Source organism: Microtus oregoni, unplaced genomic scaffold (genome assembly GCF_018167655.1).
Source record: "Microtus oregoni isolate MIOR12 unplaced genomic scaffold, Mior012 000048F_ref0000485, whole genome shotgun sequence".
Lineage (NCBI taxonomy): Eukaryota > Metazoa > Chordata > Mammalia > Rodentia > Cricetidae > Microtus > Microtus oregoni.
Window position 1 is genome coordinate 13,360,478 of NW_024543222.1, and position 21,538 is coordinate 13,382,015.

The 21,538-nt window shown below is 44.3% G+C and overlaps 1 protein-coding gene and 2 non-coding genes across 4 annotated transcripts in view; 1 reads left to right on the forward strand and 2 right to left on the reverse strand.

Moving 5' to 3' along the window:
* The window catches only part of Tex2 (testis expressed 2), a 118,948-nt gene extending 113,320 nt beyond the window's left edge, over window positions 1-5,628 (forward strand). For both annotated transcript variants that reach the window (XM_041635785.1, XM_041635786.1), the window contains exons 11-12: window positions 509-629; window positions 3,992-5,628. In XM_041635785.1, coding sequence (XP_041491719.1) covers window positions 509-629; window positions 3,992-4,114 — 244 coding nt within the window. In that variant the 3' untranslated portion in view covers window positions 4,115-5,628. The remainder of the gene's footprint in view (window positions 1-508; window positions 630-3,991) is intronic.
* A 909-nt stretch (window positions 5,629-6,537) lies between these two features.
* Window positions 6,538-6,668, reverse strand: LOC121436369. Its single transcript, XR_005972700.1, has one exon. It is a non-coding gene; the product is annotated as a small nucleolar RNA SNORA76 (small nucleolar RNA).
* Window positions 6,669-6,862: 194 nt separating this feature from the next.
* Window positions 6,863-6,932, reverse strand: LOC121436365. The gene has a single exon (XR_005972697.1). It is a non-coding gene; the product is annotated as a small nucleolar RNA SNORD104 (small nucleolar RNA).
* Window positions 6,933-21,538: the final 14,606 nt, after the last annotated feature.

Genomic DNA, 21,538 nt, shown 5'->3' on the forward strand with positions numbered 1-21,538 from the left:
ACACAGAGAAATCCTGTCCAAAAAAAAAAAAAACTATCGCCATGGTTAAGAGCATCGCCTGCTCTTCCAAAGGTCCTGAGTTCAATTCCCAGCAACCACATGGTGGCTCACAACCATCTGTAATGAGGTCTGGTGCCCTCTTCTGGCCTGTAGACATACACACAGATAGAATATTGTATACATAATAAATAAATAAATATTAAAAAAATAAATAAAAATAAAAAACAAAACAAAAAAAGCTCTGAAAGACAATGTCCAGTTCCTGGACTTCCACGGTATCTCAAGACTTTCCTCCATTGTCAGCACTGGTCAGAATCCATCAGAGCCCCGACACTGTTCGGCAAACAACGTTCAGAGCTCATACTTGCTGTGCTAAATTAGGTATGGGGCGGTTCAGAACTGGAGAGCGTTCAGTGATGAACCCTATGCCAGTGAGGAGTCTGTGGTGCCAGAGCTTGCCACTTACTTTCTCTGCTTCTCAAATGTGGTTACTGTCTTCTTCAAAAAGGTATGGTTTCCGGAAGCCACCATATGTGGAGCTGAAAGCTCGGCCAAAACTTGGAGAGAGAGAAGTGACTTTAGTTCATGTGACGGAGTGGATAGAGAAGAAACTGGAGCAAGAGTTCCAGGTAAAAAACTGCTCTTTTCTCACGTTTCCCACCAAGTATAAGAACATGGCTCAGCGGTTAAGAGCACTGCCTGCTCTTCCAAAGGTCCTGAGTTCAATTCCCAGCAACCACATGGTGGCTTACAACCATCTGTAATAAGGTCTGGTGCCCTCAGGCATACATACAGATAGAATACTGTATACATAATAAATAAATTAAAAAAAAAAAGAACACTGGGTGACCAGGCAGTGGTGGTGCATGCCTTTAATCCCAGCACTTGAGAGGCAGAGGCAGTTCGAGGCCAGCCTGGTCTACAGAGCTAGTTCCAGAACAGGTAGGCTACACAGAGAAACCCTGCCTCGAAAAAAAAAAAAAAAGGGTGGAATGGAGGATCTGGACTTCATCTGGGTCCAGGTCTTCTTTGAGAATTGGATGGAAACCATGACCATCATCCTTATGTTGAAAACACCTATGTTCAAACTTGGGCTTGTAGTTTTAGCTATGGTTTCAAAGGCCCTGAAGCTTTTCCACAAAATAGACTCAGAAGAAACCCAGCAGATGTAGTCAGAGGCAAGATGGTAGGGTCCTGTACCAGTGATCCTGCGCAGACTCTCCAGACTTTGGCTTTGCCCCATGTGAAGTCAGGAGCAGGCTGGTTAGCAGACATCCATCTGGGGGCCAGGAAAGATGCTCCCTGCCTCTCTGTTGTATTTGCCTTACTTTGTTCAGGTAGCTTTCAAGAAAACTTGTATACCAGAGAAAATTGTCTTGGGAGTCCAAAATCAATGTCTCCCCTAAGTAACTCCTAAGCCAGAGCTCACCCTCCAAACCTGCTTCCTTCATTCCAAAGGAAGGAACAGCATAGCTGAGGCCCTGAGAATGAGCTATTTCTATCTGATTTTGATTAGATTTTTGTTTTGTTTCACTTTGTTGTGGTGCTGGTGATCAAACCTAGGGCCTTGCACATGCTAAGCCAGCAGTCTACCATTGAACCACCCCGCCTCATCCCACCCTATCCCAGCCACTTGATCAAATATTTGAAGCGTGACTGTCATAAAGTTTTACAGAAACCAGGCATGTTGGGACATGCTTTTATTTTAGTCCAACACTCGGAGGCAAAGGCAGGTGGATGTCTGTGAGCTCGAGGCTAGACTGGTCTACAGAGTAAGTTCCAGGACAGCCTCAAGAGACCATCTCAAATATTTAAGAAAAACAAAGTACCCCAAAAGTTTATGGGTTAGCAAATGGTTTATTTATCGAGTCATGATTTCCCCCTTTGAAGAATACTTTTATGATTTTCCATTGGTATATTTTAAGTTTGGGGTGTGTGTGTGTGTGTGTGTGTGTGTGTGTGTGAGAGAGAGAGAGAGAGAGAGAGAGAGAGAGAGAGAGAGAGACTGCATGTGTGCAGGTGGATGTTTGTGCCTGTGGAGGCCAGAGGTCAGCCTTAGCTGTCATTCCTCAAGCACTGCCCACCTTGTATTTTGAAACAGGGTCTTGCACTGGCCTGGAACTGGACAGGTGGACTAGCTGGCTAAGGAGACCTAGGGATCTCTCTCTGTTTCCCAGCGCTGGAGTTGCCCAGCTTCTGCTTAGGTTCTGGTGACCAGACTCAGGTCCTCATGCTGTGGGGAAAGTACTTCATTGAGTGAGGGAGGTGTCTCCCCAAGTCCCACTCACAGTTTTCTGTGCGGAGGTCAGAGCACAGCCTGCAGTCAGCTCTCTTTCCACCACATGGTGTCAGTGGTTAAATTCAGGTCATCAGACTTGGACAGCAAGCCCCTGTACCTCCTTAACCACCCTACTCGCCCTTAAATTCTTTCTTTTTAAAAACTATTACTGCTGGCCGGGCGGTGGTGGCACACGCCTTTAATCCCAGCACTTGGGAGGCAGGGGCAGGCGGATCTCTGTGAGTTTGAAGTCAGCCTGGTCTACAGAGCGAGTGCCAGGACAGGCTCCAAAACCACAGAGAAACCCTGTCTCGAAAAACCAAAAAAAAAAAAAAAAACCTATTACTGCTGTTATGTGGTGATGGTGCACACCTTTAATCCCAGCACACAGAGGGCAGAGGCAACAGATCTCTGTGAGTTCAAGGCCAGCCTGTTCCTCAGAGCGAGTTCCAGGACAGTCAGAACTGTTACACAAAGAAAGCTTGTCTCAAAAAACAAACAAACAAACAAAAAACCAAATTATTGCTGTTTAAAAGCTACTAATAAGCCAGGTGGTGGTGGCTTTAATCCTAGCACTCAGCTGGCAGAGGCAGGTGGATCTCTGTGAGTTCAAGGCCAGCCTGGTCTACAGAGCTAGTTCCAGGACAGGCTCTAAAGCTACAGAGAAACCCTGTCTCGAAAAACAAAACAAAAAGCTACTAATAAACCAGTTTCTGATTAAAAAGCCTACTATTTTTACCAGATAGAAAAATGCTTTGAAACTAGTTAGGGGTTAAACCTCATGCCTTCATGTTTTTCATCTTCCTTCCTTCCTTCCTTCCTCCCTCCCTTCCTTCCTTTCTTTCTTTTTTTTTTTTTTTTCTTTTTTGAGACAGGGTTTCTCTGTAGCTTTGGAGCCTGTCCTGGAACTAGCTCTGTAGACCAGGCTGGTCTCGAACTCACAGAGATCCGCCTGCCTCTGCCTCCTGAATGCTGGGATTAAAGGCGTGTGCCACCATTGCCCAGCTAGGTTTTTCATTTTTCTTACATCCCTGGACCCTGCTGTGGTACCATGTGCTTTCTTGTTTCTCTAAGAGTATTGCTGAAGATCAAATACATCATCAGAATCCACACACACAGTTATAAACAATGTGCAAAGAACAATCATATTAGGATTTCTTTTCATATGTAGCTCTACATGGTTTTGATGTGGAAAACTCAGCTTGTATTTGTGCAGAGGTTTAAAAGAATGAATTCACTTGGAATATGTCCTCGACACAATGATTTCGAAACACTGCATTAACATTGTTGAATGTTTCTTGCGTAGTTAATGTATACATATGAAACTGAGGGCTCGTGCATCAAAGTGGACACATCAAGTTCTTCCTGTATTTGTGCTCTAGTGTGGCTCTTTGACTCTTGAGTTCATGTATGGAAGAGCCGACCATTGAGTAAACTTGCTGCTCAAGCCTGAGGGTCTGAGTTAAAATCTCCAGCATCCATATAAATCCCAGGGCTGGTAGACTCTCCAGCCAGCCAGTCTGGTCACATTGATGAGCTCCAAGTTCAGTGAAAGACTTTTGTCTCAAAAAATAAGGTTGGATGAAATTGAAGACACATACATACATAGTAGGTATCATGGTAGAACTTGTTTGGAATGTATAGGAAAGCATTTCCTATATGAAAGGAAGGCGATCTCCTGACATGTGACTGTTCTTTAATATTTCCCTACAGAAAGTTTTTGTCATGCCAAACATGGATGATGTTTATATCCCTATAATGCACTCAGCCATGGACCCTCGCTCCACTTCCTGCTTCATGAAAGACCCCCCTGTGGAGGCTTCCGACCAGCTGTGATTGAATGAAAATGGGACATTCCCAGTATTATGAGACCTAGCTCGAGGGGTGAGATTTGTGGCTGCCATCTGTGCTGTGGGGTTGGCCTTTGCTGGTCCACAGCCACTGTCTCTTAAGGACTGCTTCTGCCCTCTGCCTGCGGTGCCCATTCCACTGTGCGGTGCCACTCCCTGCATCCAGTGACCAGTGTCTGGTTTGTCTGTTGTAAAGCTGTAACTGGCAAAGACTGGAAGAACCATCGTGGTGGAGCCACAAGTTATAGTTGACTAACACCGTGGCTTGCTTTTTTTTTTTTTTTAACCTAGCAGGTTTTGTGGCAGCAAATGAGCACATTTGGAGCAAAGCTGACAACTGGAAGGTTTCCCCTCGCCTCTTGTCTCCTCCAGAGCTTTTCCTCAGGCAGCTGGTGCACAATGGAACATTTTTCCACTCTACACTTTGTACGCATGATTGCAGCCCTCCACACTTGGAGAATGTCATTGTGGTAACCTGTGTGGGGTATGGTTTTGTGAGCCATTTCATCGGTGGTAAAGTTTGGCATAGCAACTTTTTTTCAATATTAAATTGTACATTTTGGAAGCAAGTAGCCATAGGACACACACACCCACAAACAAACACTTTCAGCTGGGGTGGGGACAGTGGGTTCCATCAGGCAAAGCCATGACATCAAACCATCCCAAATGAGGTACAATCACCTTGCTTCTAACCAATCCTGATTATTTTCTAGAGACATGAGCATATGTGACAATGTCAAACACTGCACAGTGACTGATTGTTCCTCCCTGGTACTGATAGGATGGGCCAGAAAGCCAGAGCCAAGCTGTCCTTTTCTGGTTTTTCTGTGTGCTCCTAGAAGCCTCATGTAGGACGGAGGGCCTTAGTCATCTAACTGGTTTGGGAGGTTTGCGGGCAGTCCCCTTCTCTGAAGCCAAAGGAGGACTGTTCTTTCCTTTCTGGTCAGCGTCAAGCACTACATCTCCACGTGCACTGTGACTTTTTTAATGTTGCCAACTTAAGTTTGTGCATTTGTGTCAGAATGTTTAGTTTACAAATTTGGGGGCTCTAATTTGCTTTGAGAAAACCTAATACAATTTTGTTTGTTTAAAGCTGCATCCAATGTCAAAATTACCTTGGGTAACTTTTGATAATTTAATGTCTGTGGACAAAGCTAAATAGTGTTTTTTTTTTTAAACAGCACCTTGCCTGAAGATGACTTTAAAAAGAAATTAATATATTAAAGAATATATTTGAACCTTTGATTATTTTAATCATCCCATTAAAACATGACAAATTTGACCATTCCAGTCTGTACTGCCCTAATTATTGTGTAGGCCAATTCACCTGTAGAGTCCAAACGTCTTGTTCAGTTTTTCCTGTGCAGTAGTTACTGAAGGTGAGACTAGGTAGAAGCACTACATGACTGTACCCTGTCGCACTTACTACCATATGGGGACTTACAATCTCAGTTTCTCAAAATAAATATCTCATGTCAAACACCAGATAAGTATCGGTTATTTCTGAAGAAGCCCATAAAGGGAACGCGGAGCACGCGGACCCTTGGGCTAGTCTTATCCACACTTCCCCCAGCTCTGTTGAAGTGGGAATGCAACTCAATTATCAGTTTATACTTGTGGGAGGATTAAGGGGGTATAGGCGAGCGACTAATCAGTTTTCTAGGAAAACTGACCTTGGGACCGGCTTTCTACAACTGGTCTCATCTAGCAAGATGCTATCCGCCTTACTCTTCCAGTTCCCATTAGCACCTTGCTGACTGACCCCGGAGACTTTGGTGACCCCTAACTGGGCCTTACTGTTATTCCGTTCTCGGCCGCTTTTTAGTTGTAAAGGTTCTTCGGCTGACATGTGCTTTTCATTTAGTCATCGACGCCAACACAACCCCATGACTATAATTGCTCACTAATAAACTACAATGACAATTTACCTAAAGGTTCAGGGATTTGCTTGTCAAAATACCAAACTAATCAGCTTTGATAGAATGTTATATCCTTATTAATGTCGGGACCATAAGTTCTCAGTACCACCCCAAGTTGAGTGACTTCAGTTATGCAAACGCGTTTTCTCCGATTAGTGCATACATGTTGGTTTTACCAGCCCGGTAGTACCCGCAGTCTCTGGTATATTTGCTAGTCAAACACTGATCTCTAGTGGCCTCAATTACTTTGCGCCCCCACCCACCCATCCTCCGCCAGATTTCAGTCACCTCAAGACCCATATACAACAAATGACTGTACACCTCCAGGTCTAACCTAATTTTCCCTCTTGCCATTCCACTTTACCCTAGGCCGGACTATCTCAATTGTCACTGAGCCCTTACTTGGGCCAAAGACTAGGCCACGCTGTGTATACCGCCCGCGAACTGCCTTAACACAACTCCCAAAAAGGCCTGTGGTAGGCTGGATTCGATCTGTAGCTAGCAGTTAAAAGGACCGCCCGCGATGGGCAGGCGGCCCCAGTTATGCGCCAGCAATGATATGGCGCTGCAGCTTAACCCCCGGCGCCACGTGGAAGAGCGCCGGGGGCTCAAAGGCAGCGCGTGGGGGGAGGGGGGCAGTGACAACACGGACACCAGCGGTCGGAGTCAAAGCACTTTATTCAGAGGCTTGGGGAGGAAAGGCTGGAGAGTTCCAGGCTGTCTGCTGTCCTCCACTGGGCAGAGCTGAAAGAGAAGCGAAGGATTAAAAAGTGGAAGTTGGCCGGGCCGCCCATGTCCCGCTGCCGCCGCAGTCGGCTCAGACTAGGATTCGCATCACCGGGATCAGCAGTCTAACGCGTGATTTATATGGAGTGTAATCATCGCCGGCCACCCACCCACGAACGGTGCTGCCTCGAAGCCCACGATAAAAACACCTTACCTCGCAGGTCTGCCGTCGCTAAAAGGCAGAAATGGTCGCGAGACCTTAACTTAAAGACAGCTTCCGGAAGCTGTTAGGCGGGCTTTTTCGATACCGACCAATAGGAAGCCAAGGAAGCCAGTTCTCTTGTCACGTTCGCAAGAGCGATCGGCTCATTGCTCACGCTTTCTGAGTCCGCCAGAGTGTAGAAAGGACACACTCCAACCATAGAGCTGGAAAGAAACTGGCAGTTTGCAAGCCAGTTTGTCGCTTCCGGATTTTTATTCTGCTGTTCAGTTCGGGGTCTGGAATTAGTGCATACTTTAGCAATAAGCAGATCGAGACAAGTAAAAAGGTAATGTGTTAAGGTAATGTGTTAAGGCTGACGGTGGGAGAATGAGCCAAATGCCCCTGGGTTCAAAGGACCCGGACGGTAGAAGGAACTTAGACTGTATCTGTGAACGAATCCTAATTTTGTGATGAATTGGGTCCTCAGTTCCTGACTGTCCTCCCACAGCCCGGCGTGATGACTCACCCGTAATCCCAGCATTTGAGAGGTTTAAACCCCAGTTTAAAATGTTGTATACTGTGTGTTTGGTTGGAAACGTGTGTATTGTCGTTGACCCAAAAGCTGGTGAGGATACAGAGCGACAGAGCTCGGCTGCCTTTGCTTATATTTGACAGTATAGAATGGGATAGCCATTTTGGAAAAGGAATTGCATAATTTCTTTTTTTTTAAAGATTTATTTATTTATTTATTTATTATGTATACAACATTCTCCCTCCATGTATGCCCACATGCCAGAGGACGGTGCCAGATCTCATTACAGATGGTTGTGAGCCACCATGTGGTTGCTGGGAATTGAACTCAGGACCTCTGGAAGAGCAGCCAGTGCTCTTACCCTCTGAGCCATCTCCCCAGCCCCAGCATAATTTCTTATAAATATCCACTTGCCATGTGATCCGTTAATCCCCGGGAATGTACTCAAGACAAATTAAAACTTGCGTGTACATAAGAACTCATACATAGTTGTAAATAACAGCATTATTCCCTTACTGGGAACACCCAAAGGTTCTTTAATGGGTAAACATAAGCTAATTATGTTGTCTATACAATCAAAAGATACTTAACAAAACACAGTAGTCCTCTGACAGACGTGATGTTTGGAAGTTTCTAAAGATCTTTGCTGGCTGAGTCATCTCTCCTGACCCTTTCTTCTTCAGAAAGGATCTTGAGTGGACAACCCAAACTGGTCCTGAACTCATAATCTTTCCTCAGCCTCTCAATAGCTGGGAATCAGGAGTGTGTGCCACCCCATCTAGGAGATTTATCATTTTGGGCTGTATTGATATTCTCTGCTTCTTATTGTCGTTGTCTTTTGAACTCTCAGGAGTTAGTTATAATTACAGCTATGTACCAACCCCCTGGCTCTTCTAGTTTCTTTTTCTTTTCTTTTGGTTTTTCAAGGTAGGGTTTCTCTATGTAGTCCTGGCTGTCCCAGAACTCACTCTGTAGTCCAGGCTGGCCTCAAACTTAAAGAATCCACCACCTGCCTCTGCCTCCCAAGTGCTGAGATTAAAGGTGCCTAGTTTCTTTTTGTCCTTCCTTTTTTAGATTTATTTTTTATTTATTTATTAAGCATACAGTGTTCTGCCTGCAGGCCAGACCTAATTACAGATGGTTGTGAGCTACCATGTGGTTGCTGGAAATTGAACTCGGGACCTTTGGAAGAGCAGGCGATGCTCTTAATCGCTGAGCCATCTCTCCAGCCCCCAGATTCCATTATAAATGGTTGTCAGTCACCAGGTGGTTACTGGGACTCAAACTTGGGTTCTCTGGAAGAGCAGCCAGTGCTATTAATCTCTGAGCCATTTCTCCAGCCCAGCCTGACTTGTTTCTTAAAATATTAGAGTCTTAGATTATTAATGGAGACCTTTGTTCTTTTCTAACAACACCTTAAACTACACTTTCACACTGAGGATTGCTCTAGAGGCATCCCACAGATTATATTTTGTTTTTATTAATATTTGACTCAAAATGTTTTCCAAGTTTCCTTGTGATTTTTCTCTTTCACTCGTGGGCTATTGAGAAGAGTGATATTATCTGGGTGCAGTGGTACACATTCACAAAACCAACCCTTGGACTATGGGGGTGGGAGGATCAGAAATCTAAGATCAGCTTCAGTTACTTATAGAGTTCAAGGCCAGGCTGGGCTACCTGAGAACCTACCTCGTAACAACATAGGGCCTGGAGAGATAGCCCAGTGGTTACACATGGGTTCTGTTGAGTTCTCAGCACCCATGTCAAGCAGCTGGCAACTGCCTGTAACTCCACTTCCAGAGGATCTGATGCCCCCTCCTAGCCTCCACACTGGTGAGTAGGGTAAGAAACCTGGGGAGCCTTGGTTAGGTAGTCCTGGTTTCCATCAGATGGCCAGCCTTGCCTACAGGCTTGTTGGGATTGGATGATCTACTCCAGCCTCACTCTGCGGTGGGCAGACAGCCTCAGTTCCTTACTGCATGGGTCTCTCTAGCACTGCTCATAGCGTGAAGCTGGCCTGCTGCTTCCCTTAGAGTAAGAGGATAGAGGGACGGACAGAGGGAAGGAAGAATAGAGCTGTAAAATGTCCAGTCTTGGAAGGGGCATGCCATCACTTTCCACAGTTCACTGATCATTTGGACCAACCCTGGTACAGGGTAGAAGGGGCCCACAACTAGCTTGTAGACCAAGGCATTAGTGGTGTTACCCACATCTCCAACAGGGGTGAATCTCCAGCAGTGGGGCAGTTTGGCCACTCTCTCTCTCTACCTCTCCCTCTTCCCCCTCTCACTCTCCCTGCTGCCCATGGATGAGGCTATAAAGCTCTCTGCTCCAGGGCCATTCCTGTCTGCTTCCTGCCGTGATGGGCATGGACTAATAACCCTCTACAATTGCCCGCAAGCCCCAATTAAATGTTTTATTTTATAAGAATTGCTTTGGTCCTGGTGTCTCTTCACAGCAGCAGAACAGAAACTAAAACATACGGTTCCGTGGGTCATGCTGAAGTCACCAGGCTTGTGTGACATGCAGCTCTACTCACTGAAGCATTTGAGATTGTTGTAAAGCATCTGGTTTTGAGCACTTCTTGTAGCATCCCTAGGGAATGAATTCAAGTAGAGACCAGAGTGGCCACTGAACATCCACAATGCACCGGACTGCCTCTGCGGCCCAGGATTATCTGACCAATTGAAGAGAAAATATTATTTTAAAATAAGCCTGGCCGGGGGCTGGAGAGATGGCTCAGTGGTTAAGAGCATTGCCTGCTCTTCCCAAGGTTCTGAGTTCAATTCCCGGCAACCACATGGTGGTTCACAACCATCTGTAATGAGGTCTGGTGCCCTCTTCTGGCCTTCAGACATACAGACAGAATATTGTATACATAATAAATAAATAAATAAATGTTTAAAAATAAATAAATAAATAAGCCTGGCCCCAAAATGTCAATAGTGTAGAGACTGAACAATCCTGTTTTGTAACTCTGGTTTCTCTTCTGTCAGCAAACTAGAGGTTATTGAAATCTAATATGTGTTTTGTTTTATTGTTACCGATCAGTAGTGTTGGGCCTGGCTTTGTTTTCAAGTTCAACTTTAAGGTATTTACACATTTAGGATTGTTAGATTTTATTCCTAAGTAAGTTCTTTCATCATTGTGAAATGTCCCTGTTACTTCAAAGCTAACTTGTCTGTTATCAGCATAACCTTCCTAGACACACACACACACACACACACACACACACAAAGATATGCCCTTGTTTTATAGCCCAGGCCAGTCTCGAATTCTCTGTGTAGCCCATGTTGACCTCCTACATCAGCCTCTCTAGCGCTGGGGTTGCAGGTGTGTGCTGCCATTACCTGAACTGCTGTCCTTGGGGTAATTTTTTTTAAAGATTTATTTATTTATTATGTATACAACATTCCTTCCATGCATGCTTACATGCCAGAAGAGGGCACCAGATCTCATTATAGATGGCTGTGAGCCACCATGTGGTTGCTGGGAATTGAACTCAGGACCTCTGGAAGAGCAGCCAGTGCTCTTAACCTCTGAGCCATCTCTCCAGCCCCCTCTTAGGGTAATTTTTGTAAGGTCCTGTCTTTCTCTCATTTTTAGCTTTCAGCCCTTCATATTCACATTTGAATTTAATATCCGTAAACATCTTATAATTGAGTCTTAAAGTTTTGAGAGTTTTTTGTTTGTTTTAGTTTGACATGTCTACCTTTAAAAAAACATTTATTTTTGTGTATGGTTGTTTTGTCTACATGTATATCTGTGGACCACCTGTGTGCTGTGCCCAGAAGCTGTGCACAGAAGCCAGAAGAAGGTGTTGGATCCCCTGACTGGAGTTATAGACTGTTGTTAGTTTCTATGTAGTTGCTGGGAATTGAACCCAGGTCCTCAATTAGCCATTGAACCTAGTAGCTTCTCTCAACCATTGAGCCATTTCTCCAGCCCCCAGGTCTGCTTTTTAGCTGGTAGATGCAGACCATTTACATATTTTAATAACTTGACTGAAAAATAACTTGCATACCACATACAGCCTCTCCACTTAGAGTAATCCAGTGGCTTTGCTATATTAGCAAAGTTGGGCGTCATTACCACTATTAACTTTTGAATATCTTCATTAGCCCAGAGAGAAACCCTATGCCCTGGTCATTATGTCCCAATTTCCTCACCCTCTTCAGCCCTAAGCAACCACTTACTGTCTCAATCCACTTGAGCCTTTTATGTGAACGCGATGGTAACAATACAGACCTTTATGACTGGCTTCTTTTACTTAACGTTTTCAAGATTATGATCTTGTTCTACATATCGGTATTCCGTCTGCTTTGATTGGCAAATAGTATTTCACTAAGTAGATATACCACTTTTTGGTTTGTTTTTATTTCTGTGTGTGAGGGGGTGGTACAGGAAAGAGAGAGACCACGTATGTAAAAGCTCATGCCGTGACACACAGATGAGAGAGCAACTTCAGCTGCCATTCCGCGTCTTCCATCCTGTTTGAGACACGGTCTCTCGTCTGCTGCTTCGTGTGACGGGCGAGCTGGCTGACGGCTTGTGAGGACTGTCTTTCCTCAGCCTCCCATCTCAACACAGGTGCAGCGATCACAGACGCGTAACATATGGCCAGCTTTACGCGACCTCTGGGAATCTGAACTTGGGTCTTCAAATGTGAGCATCAGGTGCTTACCCACTGAGCGCTCTCCTCAGCCCTGTGCCAGCCAGCTTTTGTTTACCATAGGTGGTGAACATTTGGACCACTTCCATTCTGGGGAAATTATGAATGACACAAAGTCCTGGGTCCCATCCCCAACACTAAAGAAACCTGCTGAGGTAGTGCAAGCCAGGAGGCAGGAACAGGAGGAACAGAAGTTCAAGAGCATCCTTTGCTCCAAATGGAATCTGGGCCAGCTCCAGCTAGAAACTGTCTAAAATAATAACAATCAGCTAAGATCTTAAATTTTTTGATAAGATTTATTATTTTTTTCTATGTGATGTATGGGGGGTTGCCATATGTGTGGGTGCCCGCAGTCTCAAAGAAAGGAAGACAGCAGGGAGCCTGGAGGAAAGCCAGGAAATGACCATATCTGAGAAGGAAATGTTCACAAACTCAAGCAGTCTGGAATGAAACAGCGGCCCACAGGAAAACGGTACGAAAACAGACCTCAGCAGAGACTTTACTAGAGGAAGGATGTTTATGAGCCGCCCAAGAGAAGTTTCCAAAGAGTTCTGTGGAGTTAGGCCAGCTATCCAGGGGCTGGGAGGACTGGGCAGTGAGGAAATGGAGGTGTTTTGAGAGCGAGAGCGCCGTCATTTCCGTGCATTGGACCTGAGGTGGCTATATGTTATAATACCCCGCCGTGGCATCATAGCCTTGGCACAGACGGGTGTGGGACACAACTACTCAGAAGTAAGTGAGCAAACAGCCAGTTAGGATTAGTCTAAGCTACCCCTCCAGGAAGCTGGGCCCAGCCGGCATCCTCAGCCAGCTGGCTGCTATCTTTTTACATTCTTTTGCATAACCCCAAGAGGAGATGGGCAGACTTCGACTACAGTTTCAGACAAAGCTCATCGTCACCACATTTGTGCAAACCTGTATTTGCTCTTAGTGTAGGTTGCTTTCAGTCTCAGTGGGTTCCACATCTGTGGACTCAGCCAACCACAGGTCAGAATTATTTGAGGTTTTTAAAAATGCAGCTGTGGGGCTCAGTGGTTAAGAGCATTGCCTGCTCTTCCAAAGGTCCTGAGTTCAATTCCCGGCAACCACATGGTGGCTCACAACCATCTGTAATGATGTCTGATGTCCTCTTCTGGCCTGCAGACATATACACAGACAGAATATTGTAAACATAATAATAAATAAATATTTAAAAAAAATGCAGCTGTGTTGAATATACAAGCTATTTTTTCATGGTTTCCCAGGCAACGCTCCATGCTGTCCATTAGGTATCACAGGTTACATAGGAATAATTTAGGTCTTAGAGTACATTGGGGGAAGGCTGGAGAGATAGCTCAGAGGTTAAGAGCACTGGCTGTTCTTTCAGAGGTCATGAGTTCAATTCCCTCATAACCATCTATAATGCCTTCTTCTAGCCTGAATTGTAGGCATGCCTGGAGGTAGAAAACTGTATGCATAATACATCTTAAGAAGTATATAGGAGGCTATCAGGAGGCTATGCACAGACACATGCAAACGTGGTCCCCTTTTATGAATATAGAAGGGATTTGAATGGGATTTTAGTGTCTGTAGATGTAGGGTCTCCTGAAGTCAAACCTCCCAAATATAGAGGGAATATGGTTGATATTCCAGGAATTGCCAGCTTGGGCCACTGGCTTGTAGCTACAGTTACAGCACATATAACAGGACATTGTCATAATACTATGGGCATGGGACAAGAACAGCAAGCAGTGAGATGGATCATCAGGCAAAGGTGCTTGCTGCCAAGATTGATGACCTGGGTTCAATCCCCAGAACTCACAAGGTAGAAGGGGGAAACTTACTTTTTCCAGTTATCCTCTGCCATCCAAAAGAGGCATGCAAACATCCCTATAACTAAATACAATTTAAAAAAAATACGATGCAGTGGTGGTACATGCCTTTAATCCCAGCACTTGGGAGGTAGAGGCAGGAGGATCTCTGTGAGTTTGAGGCCAGCCTGCTCTATAGAGTTAGTTCCAGTTCCAGGATAGCTAGGGCTGTTACACCACAGAAACCTTGTCTCAAAAACAAAACAAAACCAAAAAAACCCAGCTGAAATAGAAGAATTAGAACTAGGTATAGCTTCCATCATAACTAAGCTCTGAAATTAAGTAAATATCTGGGTTCTTGTTTGATTTTAGGGTTTGTTTGTTTGTTTAATTTTTGCTTTGTTTTCTGTTTTGTTTTGTTTTTGTTTTTTGTTTTTTTTTTTTTTTTTGAGGCAGGTCTCATGATGTAGTTCTGACTGTTCTGGAACACACTCTGTAAACCACACTAGCCACGCAGAGGTAGGTCCTCTTGCCTCTGTCTCTTGAGTGTTGGTATTAAAGACCTGGATCACTATTTCCCACTTTGTTTGGTTGTTTTTGAAGTAGAGTTTCATATGTCCCGAACTGGACTCCTGATCTTCCTGTCTCACCCTCCCCGAGTGTTGGGGTATAGGGATGAGCCACCACACCCTTTTTTAGCTGTGTTACTTACTGGGCTGTTGGCCTTTCCAGATTTTAGTGTATCTTCTGTATTTGCTCTGTGGCCCAGGCTGACCTTGAATTTATCTAGGTTGGCCTCGAACTCTCAGCTGTCCTCCTGCCTTGGCCACGCAAATGATGGGATTACACACCTGTGCCTCCGTGCCCAGGCTTAATGTACCCTCAATAAAACATGTCTAATTAATACTTAACTGGTAGAACTATTGCGCAAGGTGACCCTAAAGACAGGTGTTTGCACATTTCCGAATAACAGCAAACAGTAAGCAGTGGCAGCATCGATGAGGTGCGGAGGTAGCTCGGTGGTGGAGTATTTGCCTGGTATACCCTTAAGGACTGACGCCCCCAACACAGAAGAAAGAGGCAGCGGGCCGAGAGAGTGGGCAGAATGACCAGAAGAGCGCGCAAGCCTTTGCAGTCTGAGAAAGTACAAAGAGCAGTGACAGTACTAGACACTGGATATCATCTTGTGGTAAACAACAGTGCTCAGAACAAGAGTCATCACCCTTTTCAGTTCTGTTACCCTGCAAGAGGAGCCAGAGCAAGCCACACCCAACAACAGCAGCTTTTAATTTTCTTTTTTTTTTTTAAATTTATTTATTTATTAAGGATTTCTGCCTCGTCCCCACAACCGCTTCCCATTTCCCTCCCCCTCCCCCGATCAAGTCCCCCCCCCCCATCTGCTCGAAGAGCAATCAGGGTTCCCTGACCTGTGGGAAGCCCAAGGACTGCCCACCTCTATCCAGGTCTCGTAAGGTGAGCATTCAAACTGCCTAGGCTCCCACAAAGCCAGTACGTGCAGTAGGATCAAAAACCCACTGCAATTGTTCTTGAATTCTCAGTATTCCTCATTGTCCGCTATGTTCAGCTAGTCCGGATTTATCCCATGCTTTTTCAGACCTAGGCCAGCTGGCCTTGGTGAGATCCCAATAGAACATCCCCATTGTCTTAGTGTGTGGGTGCGCCCCTCGTGGTCCTGAGTTCCTTGCTCGTGCTCCGTCTCCTTCTGCTCCTGATTTGGACCTTGAGATTTCTGTCCGGTGCTCCCGTGTGGGTCTCTGTCTCTGTCTCTGTCTCCTTTCATCGCCTGATGAAGGTTAATATTCAGGAGGATGCCTATGTGTTTGTCTTTGGATTCACCTTATTTAGCTTCTCTAGGAACATGAATTATAGGCTCAATGTCCTTTATTTATGGCTAGAAACCAAATATGAGTGAGTACATCCCATGTTCCTCTTTTTGGGTCTGGCTTACCTCACTCAGGATAGTGTTTTCTATTTCCATCCATTTGTATGCAAAATTCAAGAAGTCCTTGTTTTTTACTGCTGAGTAATACTCTAATATGTATATATTCCATACTTTCTTCATCCATTCTTCCGTTGAAGGGCATCTAGGTTGTTTCCAGGTTCTGGCTATTACAAACAATGCTGCCATGAACATAGTTGAGCATATACTTTTGTTGTATGATAGGGCCTCTCTTGGGTATATTCCCAAGAGTGGTATTGCTGGATCCAGGGGTAGGTTGATCCCGAATTTCCTGAGAAACCGAAACACTGCTTTCCAGAGTGGTTGCACAAGTTTGCATTCCCACCAGCAATGGATGAGTGTACCCCTTTCTCCACAACCTCTCCAGCAAAGGCTATCATTGGTGTTTTTTATTTTAGCCATTCTGACAGGTGTAAGGTGGTATCTTAAAGTTGTCTTGATTTGCATTTCCCTGATCGTTAAGGAAGTTGAGCATGACCTTAAGTGTCTTTTGGCCATTTGAAGTTCTTCTGTTGAGAATTCTCTGTTCAGATCAGTTTAATTTTCTTTAAACCTTACAAGAGGAAGGAGACACATCTTTTGCTTGCTACATCGTTTTATTTAACCCGTGGCTACCCTACAAGCACTGTCAATTTAAGTCTGTCCAGACTAGAGCTTGGATGTCGATTTAAAAAAATTGATTTGGGTAGGGCAGAGGTAGCGCACACCTTGAATCCCAGCACTCAGGAGGCAGAGGCAAGTGGATCTCTGTGAGTTTGAGGCCAGCCTGGTCTAAAGAGCAAGTAGCCATGTCTCAAAAAAAAAAAACCAAAAAAAAAAACAAACCAAAAAAAAAAGCAAATCAGAACCCCCCACACATTAAAAAAATAAAAAACCAAAACTCTCCCCCAAATCTGCATCATAACTTCTTCCTCTAGAGGGCGGCATTTGCTAAAATAAGCAGCAAGGATTCTCTGTGAGCTTTAGCCCTGGCTGTCTGTAGTGAGCTGGCCAGATCTCTCTGCTGCTCCAGTCACTGTGGAAAGCGTGAAATACACAGATTTCTAGACTCCGCCCTACATATGCTGACTCAGTAAGGAAGGAAGCACGAAAGGTGTTGGAAATAGGTATTTTTTAGAAGCCCTCCAATAAAAATAATATTTGATTAATTCACTTCTTCTCACTTCCCCAGATATACCTAAGTCTTCTGCCAATCTTGTAGAATCTACTGTGTGCATATATGAGTGTGTGTGTGTGTGTGTGTGTGTGTGTTTGTATGTGTGTGTTGTACACTTGTCCATGGTGGCCTATTTTTGCATTAAGACTCTAACCTTGACCTTTAAATATTCTAAAATTGTATAAATTTGTGTGTGTGTACTTGTGTGGGCATGCATGCCACAGTGTGCATCTGGAGGCAAGAGGACAACTTTTGGGAGTCAGATTTTTCTTCTCACCATGTGGATTCTGAGGATTGAACTCTGGAGGTCAGGCTTGACAGCCAAGTGCCTATACCTCTTGACCCATCTCATCTTGACCTTTTAAATGGGAATCATTTAATAAGACCCCAGAAGGATTGTTTACTGTCTATTTTATGGACTTTACATGGACAGGTCTATTTCAGAGAAGCCCTAATATATTTCAGTTTTCATATTTCAGTGATGCCAGCTTTTGATTGAACATAAATAAAGAGGTTTTTTCAGGCTGCATGTGACTGTGGAGCAAGATTCTGGCAACTCGGCCATAAATCAAACACCAGCGCTTGGCAGTCTGAGAAGCACATAGGCGTGTCGGCTGCTTAAGCCTAAGGACAGTTCAGTGGCGGCGCGGAGATTTCGAGAGAACGTGTGGCAGGGCAATCAAAGCCTCAGTACAAGATAAATATTCCTACCTGGCTCATGTTCCGTGGACAGTTCCTGTTTGTTTCGGAATCTTTAAAACTGATTTATGAGTCAGATTGAGGTCACCCTTTCTTTTTGTGCTCCATCTGCTACCTTTATAGGGTCACTGTGACATTTTTGAATTGTCAAAGCGTTCCAGTACAGACCTCCCCCCCTCACACACACTTTCTGTTTTAAGGTAGTGGTTCATGTAGACCAGACTGGCATCACACTGACTGTGCAGTCGAAGTTGGCCTTGAACTTCTAGCCCTCTAGCCTCCCTCCTGAATACTGGAGTAACAGTTCTGTTCCATCACCCCAGCTCCAGCCCCTAGATTTATTATGTTGGAGGAAATGCGCAGGAGAAGGAATATGAAAGCGGTTTTTATATGTGTCTGTGTGTACACGAGTACAGATGCCCACAGAAGCCGGGGATGTCAGATGCCCTGATATGGGTGATGGGAATTGGCCTCGAATCCTCTGGGAGAGCAGAGGTTGAAGCGCTAAACCATTTCCAGCCCCAAAGCAGTTTTTCCAATCGAGCTTAAAAAAAAAAACTTAAAGAAGTTTCTTACTGTGTGATGTGAGTATGAGTGTGTACTGTGTGATGTGTGAGTATGAGTGTGTACTGTGTGAGTATGAGTGTGTACTGTGTGATGTGAGTATGAGTGTGTACTGTGTGAGTATGAGTGTGTACTGTGTGATGTGAGTATGAGTGTGTACTGTGTGAGTATGAGTGTGTACTGTGTGAGTATGAGTGTGTACTGTGTGAGTATGAGTGTGTACTGTGTGATGTGAGTATGAGTGTGTACTGTGTGATGTGTGAGTATGAGTGTGTACTGTGTGAGTATGAGTGTGTACTGTGTGAGTATGAGTGTGTACTGTGTGAGTATGAGTGTGTACTGTGTGAGTATGAGTGTGTACTGTGTGATGTATGAGTGTGTACTGTGTGATGTGAGTATGAGTGTGTACTGTGTGATGTGAGTATGAGTGTGTACTGTGTGATGTGAGTATGAGTGTGTACTGTGTGATGTATGAATGTGTACTGTGTGAGTATGAGTGTGTACTGTGTGATGTATGAGTGTGTACTGTGTGAGTATGAGTGTGTACTGTGTGATGTGAGTATGAGTGTGTACTGTGTGATGTATGAATGTGTACTGTGTGATGTATGAGTGTGTACTGTGTGATGTGAGTATGAGTGTGTACTGTGTGATGTGAGTATGAGTGTGTACTGTGTGATGTGTGAGTGTGTACTGTGTGATGTGATGTATGAGTGTGTACTGTGTGATGTGATGTATGAGTGTGTACTGTGTGATGTGAGTATGAGTGTGTACTGTGTGATGTGAGTATGAGTGTGTACTGTGTGATGTGAGTATGAGTGTGTACTGTGTGAGTATGAGTGTGTACTGTGTGATGTATGAGTGTGTACTGTGTGATGTATGAGTGTGTACTGTGTGATGTATGAGTGTGTACTGTGTGATGTGAGTATGAGTGTGTACTGTGTGATGTATGAGTGTGTACTGTGTGATGTGTGAGTATGAGTGTGTACTGTGTGAGTATGAGTGTGTACTGTGTGAGTATGAGTGTGTACTGTGTGAGTATGAGTGTGTACTGTGTGATGTGAGTATGAGTGTGTACTGTGTGATGTATGAGTGTGTACTGTGTGATGTGTGAGTATGAGTGTGTACTGTGTGATGTGAGTATGAGTGTGTACTGTGTGAGTATGAGTGTGTACTGTGTGATGTATGAGTGTGTACTGTGTGATGTATGAGTGTGTACTGTGTGATGTATGAGTGTGTACTGTGTGATGTGAGTATGAGTGTGTACTGTGTGATGTATGAGTGTGTACTGTGTGATGTGTGAGTATGAGTGTGTACTGTGTGAGTATGAGTGTGTACTGTGTGAGTATGAGTGTGTACTGTGTGAGTATGAGTGTGTACTGTGTGATGTATGAGTGTGTACTGTGTGATGTGAGTATGAGTGTGTACTGTGTGATGTGAGTATGAGTGTGTACTGTGTGATGTGAGTATGAGTGTGTACTGTGTGATGTGTGAGTGTGTACTGTGTGATGTGATGTATGAGTGTGTACTGTGTGATGTGATGTATGAGTGTGTACTGTGTGATGTGATGTATGAGTGTGTACTGTGTGATGTGAGTATGAGTGTGTACTGTGTGATGTGAGTATGAGTGTGTACTGTGTGATGTGTGAGTGTGTACTGTGTGATGTGAGTATGAGTGTGTACTGTGTGATGTGAGTATGAGTGTGTACTGTGTGATGTGAGTATGAGTGTGTACTGTGTGATGTATGAGTGTGTACTGTGTGAGTATGAGTGTGTACTGTGTGATGTGAGTATGAGTGTGTACTGTGTGATGTATGAATGTGTACTGTGTGAGTATGAGTGTGTACTGTGTGATGTATGAGTGTGTACTGTGTGAGTATGAGTGTGTACTGTGTGATGTGAGTATGAGTGTGTACTGTGTGATGTATGAGTGTGTACTGTGTGATGTATGAGTGTGTACTGTGTGAGTATGAGTGTGTACTGTGTGATGTGAGTATGAGTGTGTACTGTGTGATGTGTGAGTGTGTACTGTGTGATGTGAGTATGAGTGTGTACTGTGTGATGTGAGTATGAGTGTGTACTGTGTGATGTATGAATGTGTACTGTGTGATGTATGAGTGTGTACTGTGTGATGTGAGTATGAGTGTGTACTGTGTGATGTGTGATTGTGTACTGTGTGATGTGATGTATGAGTGTGTACTGTGTGATGTGAGTATGAGTGTGTACTGTGTGATGTGTGAGTGTGTACTGTGTGATGTGAGTATGAGTGTGTACTGTGTGATGTGAGTATGAGTGTGTACTGTGTGATGTATGAGTGTGTACTGTGTGATGTGATGTATGAGTGTGTACTGTGTGATGTGAGTATGAGTGTGTACTGTGTGATGTGAGTATGAGTGTGTACTGTGTGATGTGATGTATGAGTGTGTACTGTGTGATGTGAGTATGAGTGTGTACTGTGTGATGTGAGTATGAGTGTGTACTGTGTGATGTGAGTATGAGTGTGTACTGTGTGATGTATGAGTGTGTACTGTGTGAGTATGAGTGTGTACTGTGTGATGTGAGTATGAGTGTGTACTGTGTGATGTATGAATGTGTACTGTGTGAGTATGTGTGTGTACTGTGTGATGTATGAGTGTGTACTGTGTGAGTATGAGTGTGTACTGTGTGATGTGAGTATGAGTGTGTACTGTGTGATGTATGAGTGTGTACTGTGTGATGTATGAGTGTGTACTGTGTGAGTATGAGTGTGTACTGTGTGATGTGAGTATGAGTGTGTACTGTGTGATGTGTGAGTGTGTACTGTGTGATGTGAGTATGAGTGTGTACTGTGTGATGTGAGTATGAGTGTGTACTGTGTGATGTATGAATGTGTACTGTGTGATGTATGAGTGTGTACTGTGTGATGTGAGTATGAGTGTGTACTGTGTGATGTGTGATTGTGTACTGTGTGATGTGATGTATGAGTGTGTACTGTGTGAGTATGAGTGTGTACTGTGTGAGTATGAGTGTGTACTGTGTGAGTATGAGTGTGTACTGTGTGATGTGAGTATGAGTGTGTACTGTGTGAGTATGAGTGTGTACTGTGTGAGTATGAGTGTGTACTGTGTGAGTATGAGTGTGTACTGTGTGATGTGAGTATGAGTGTGTACTGTGTGATGTGTGAGTATGAGTG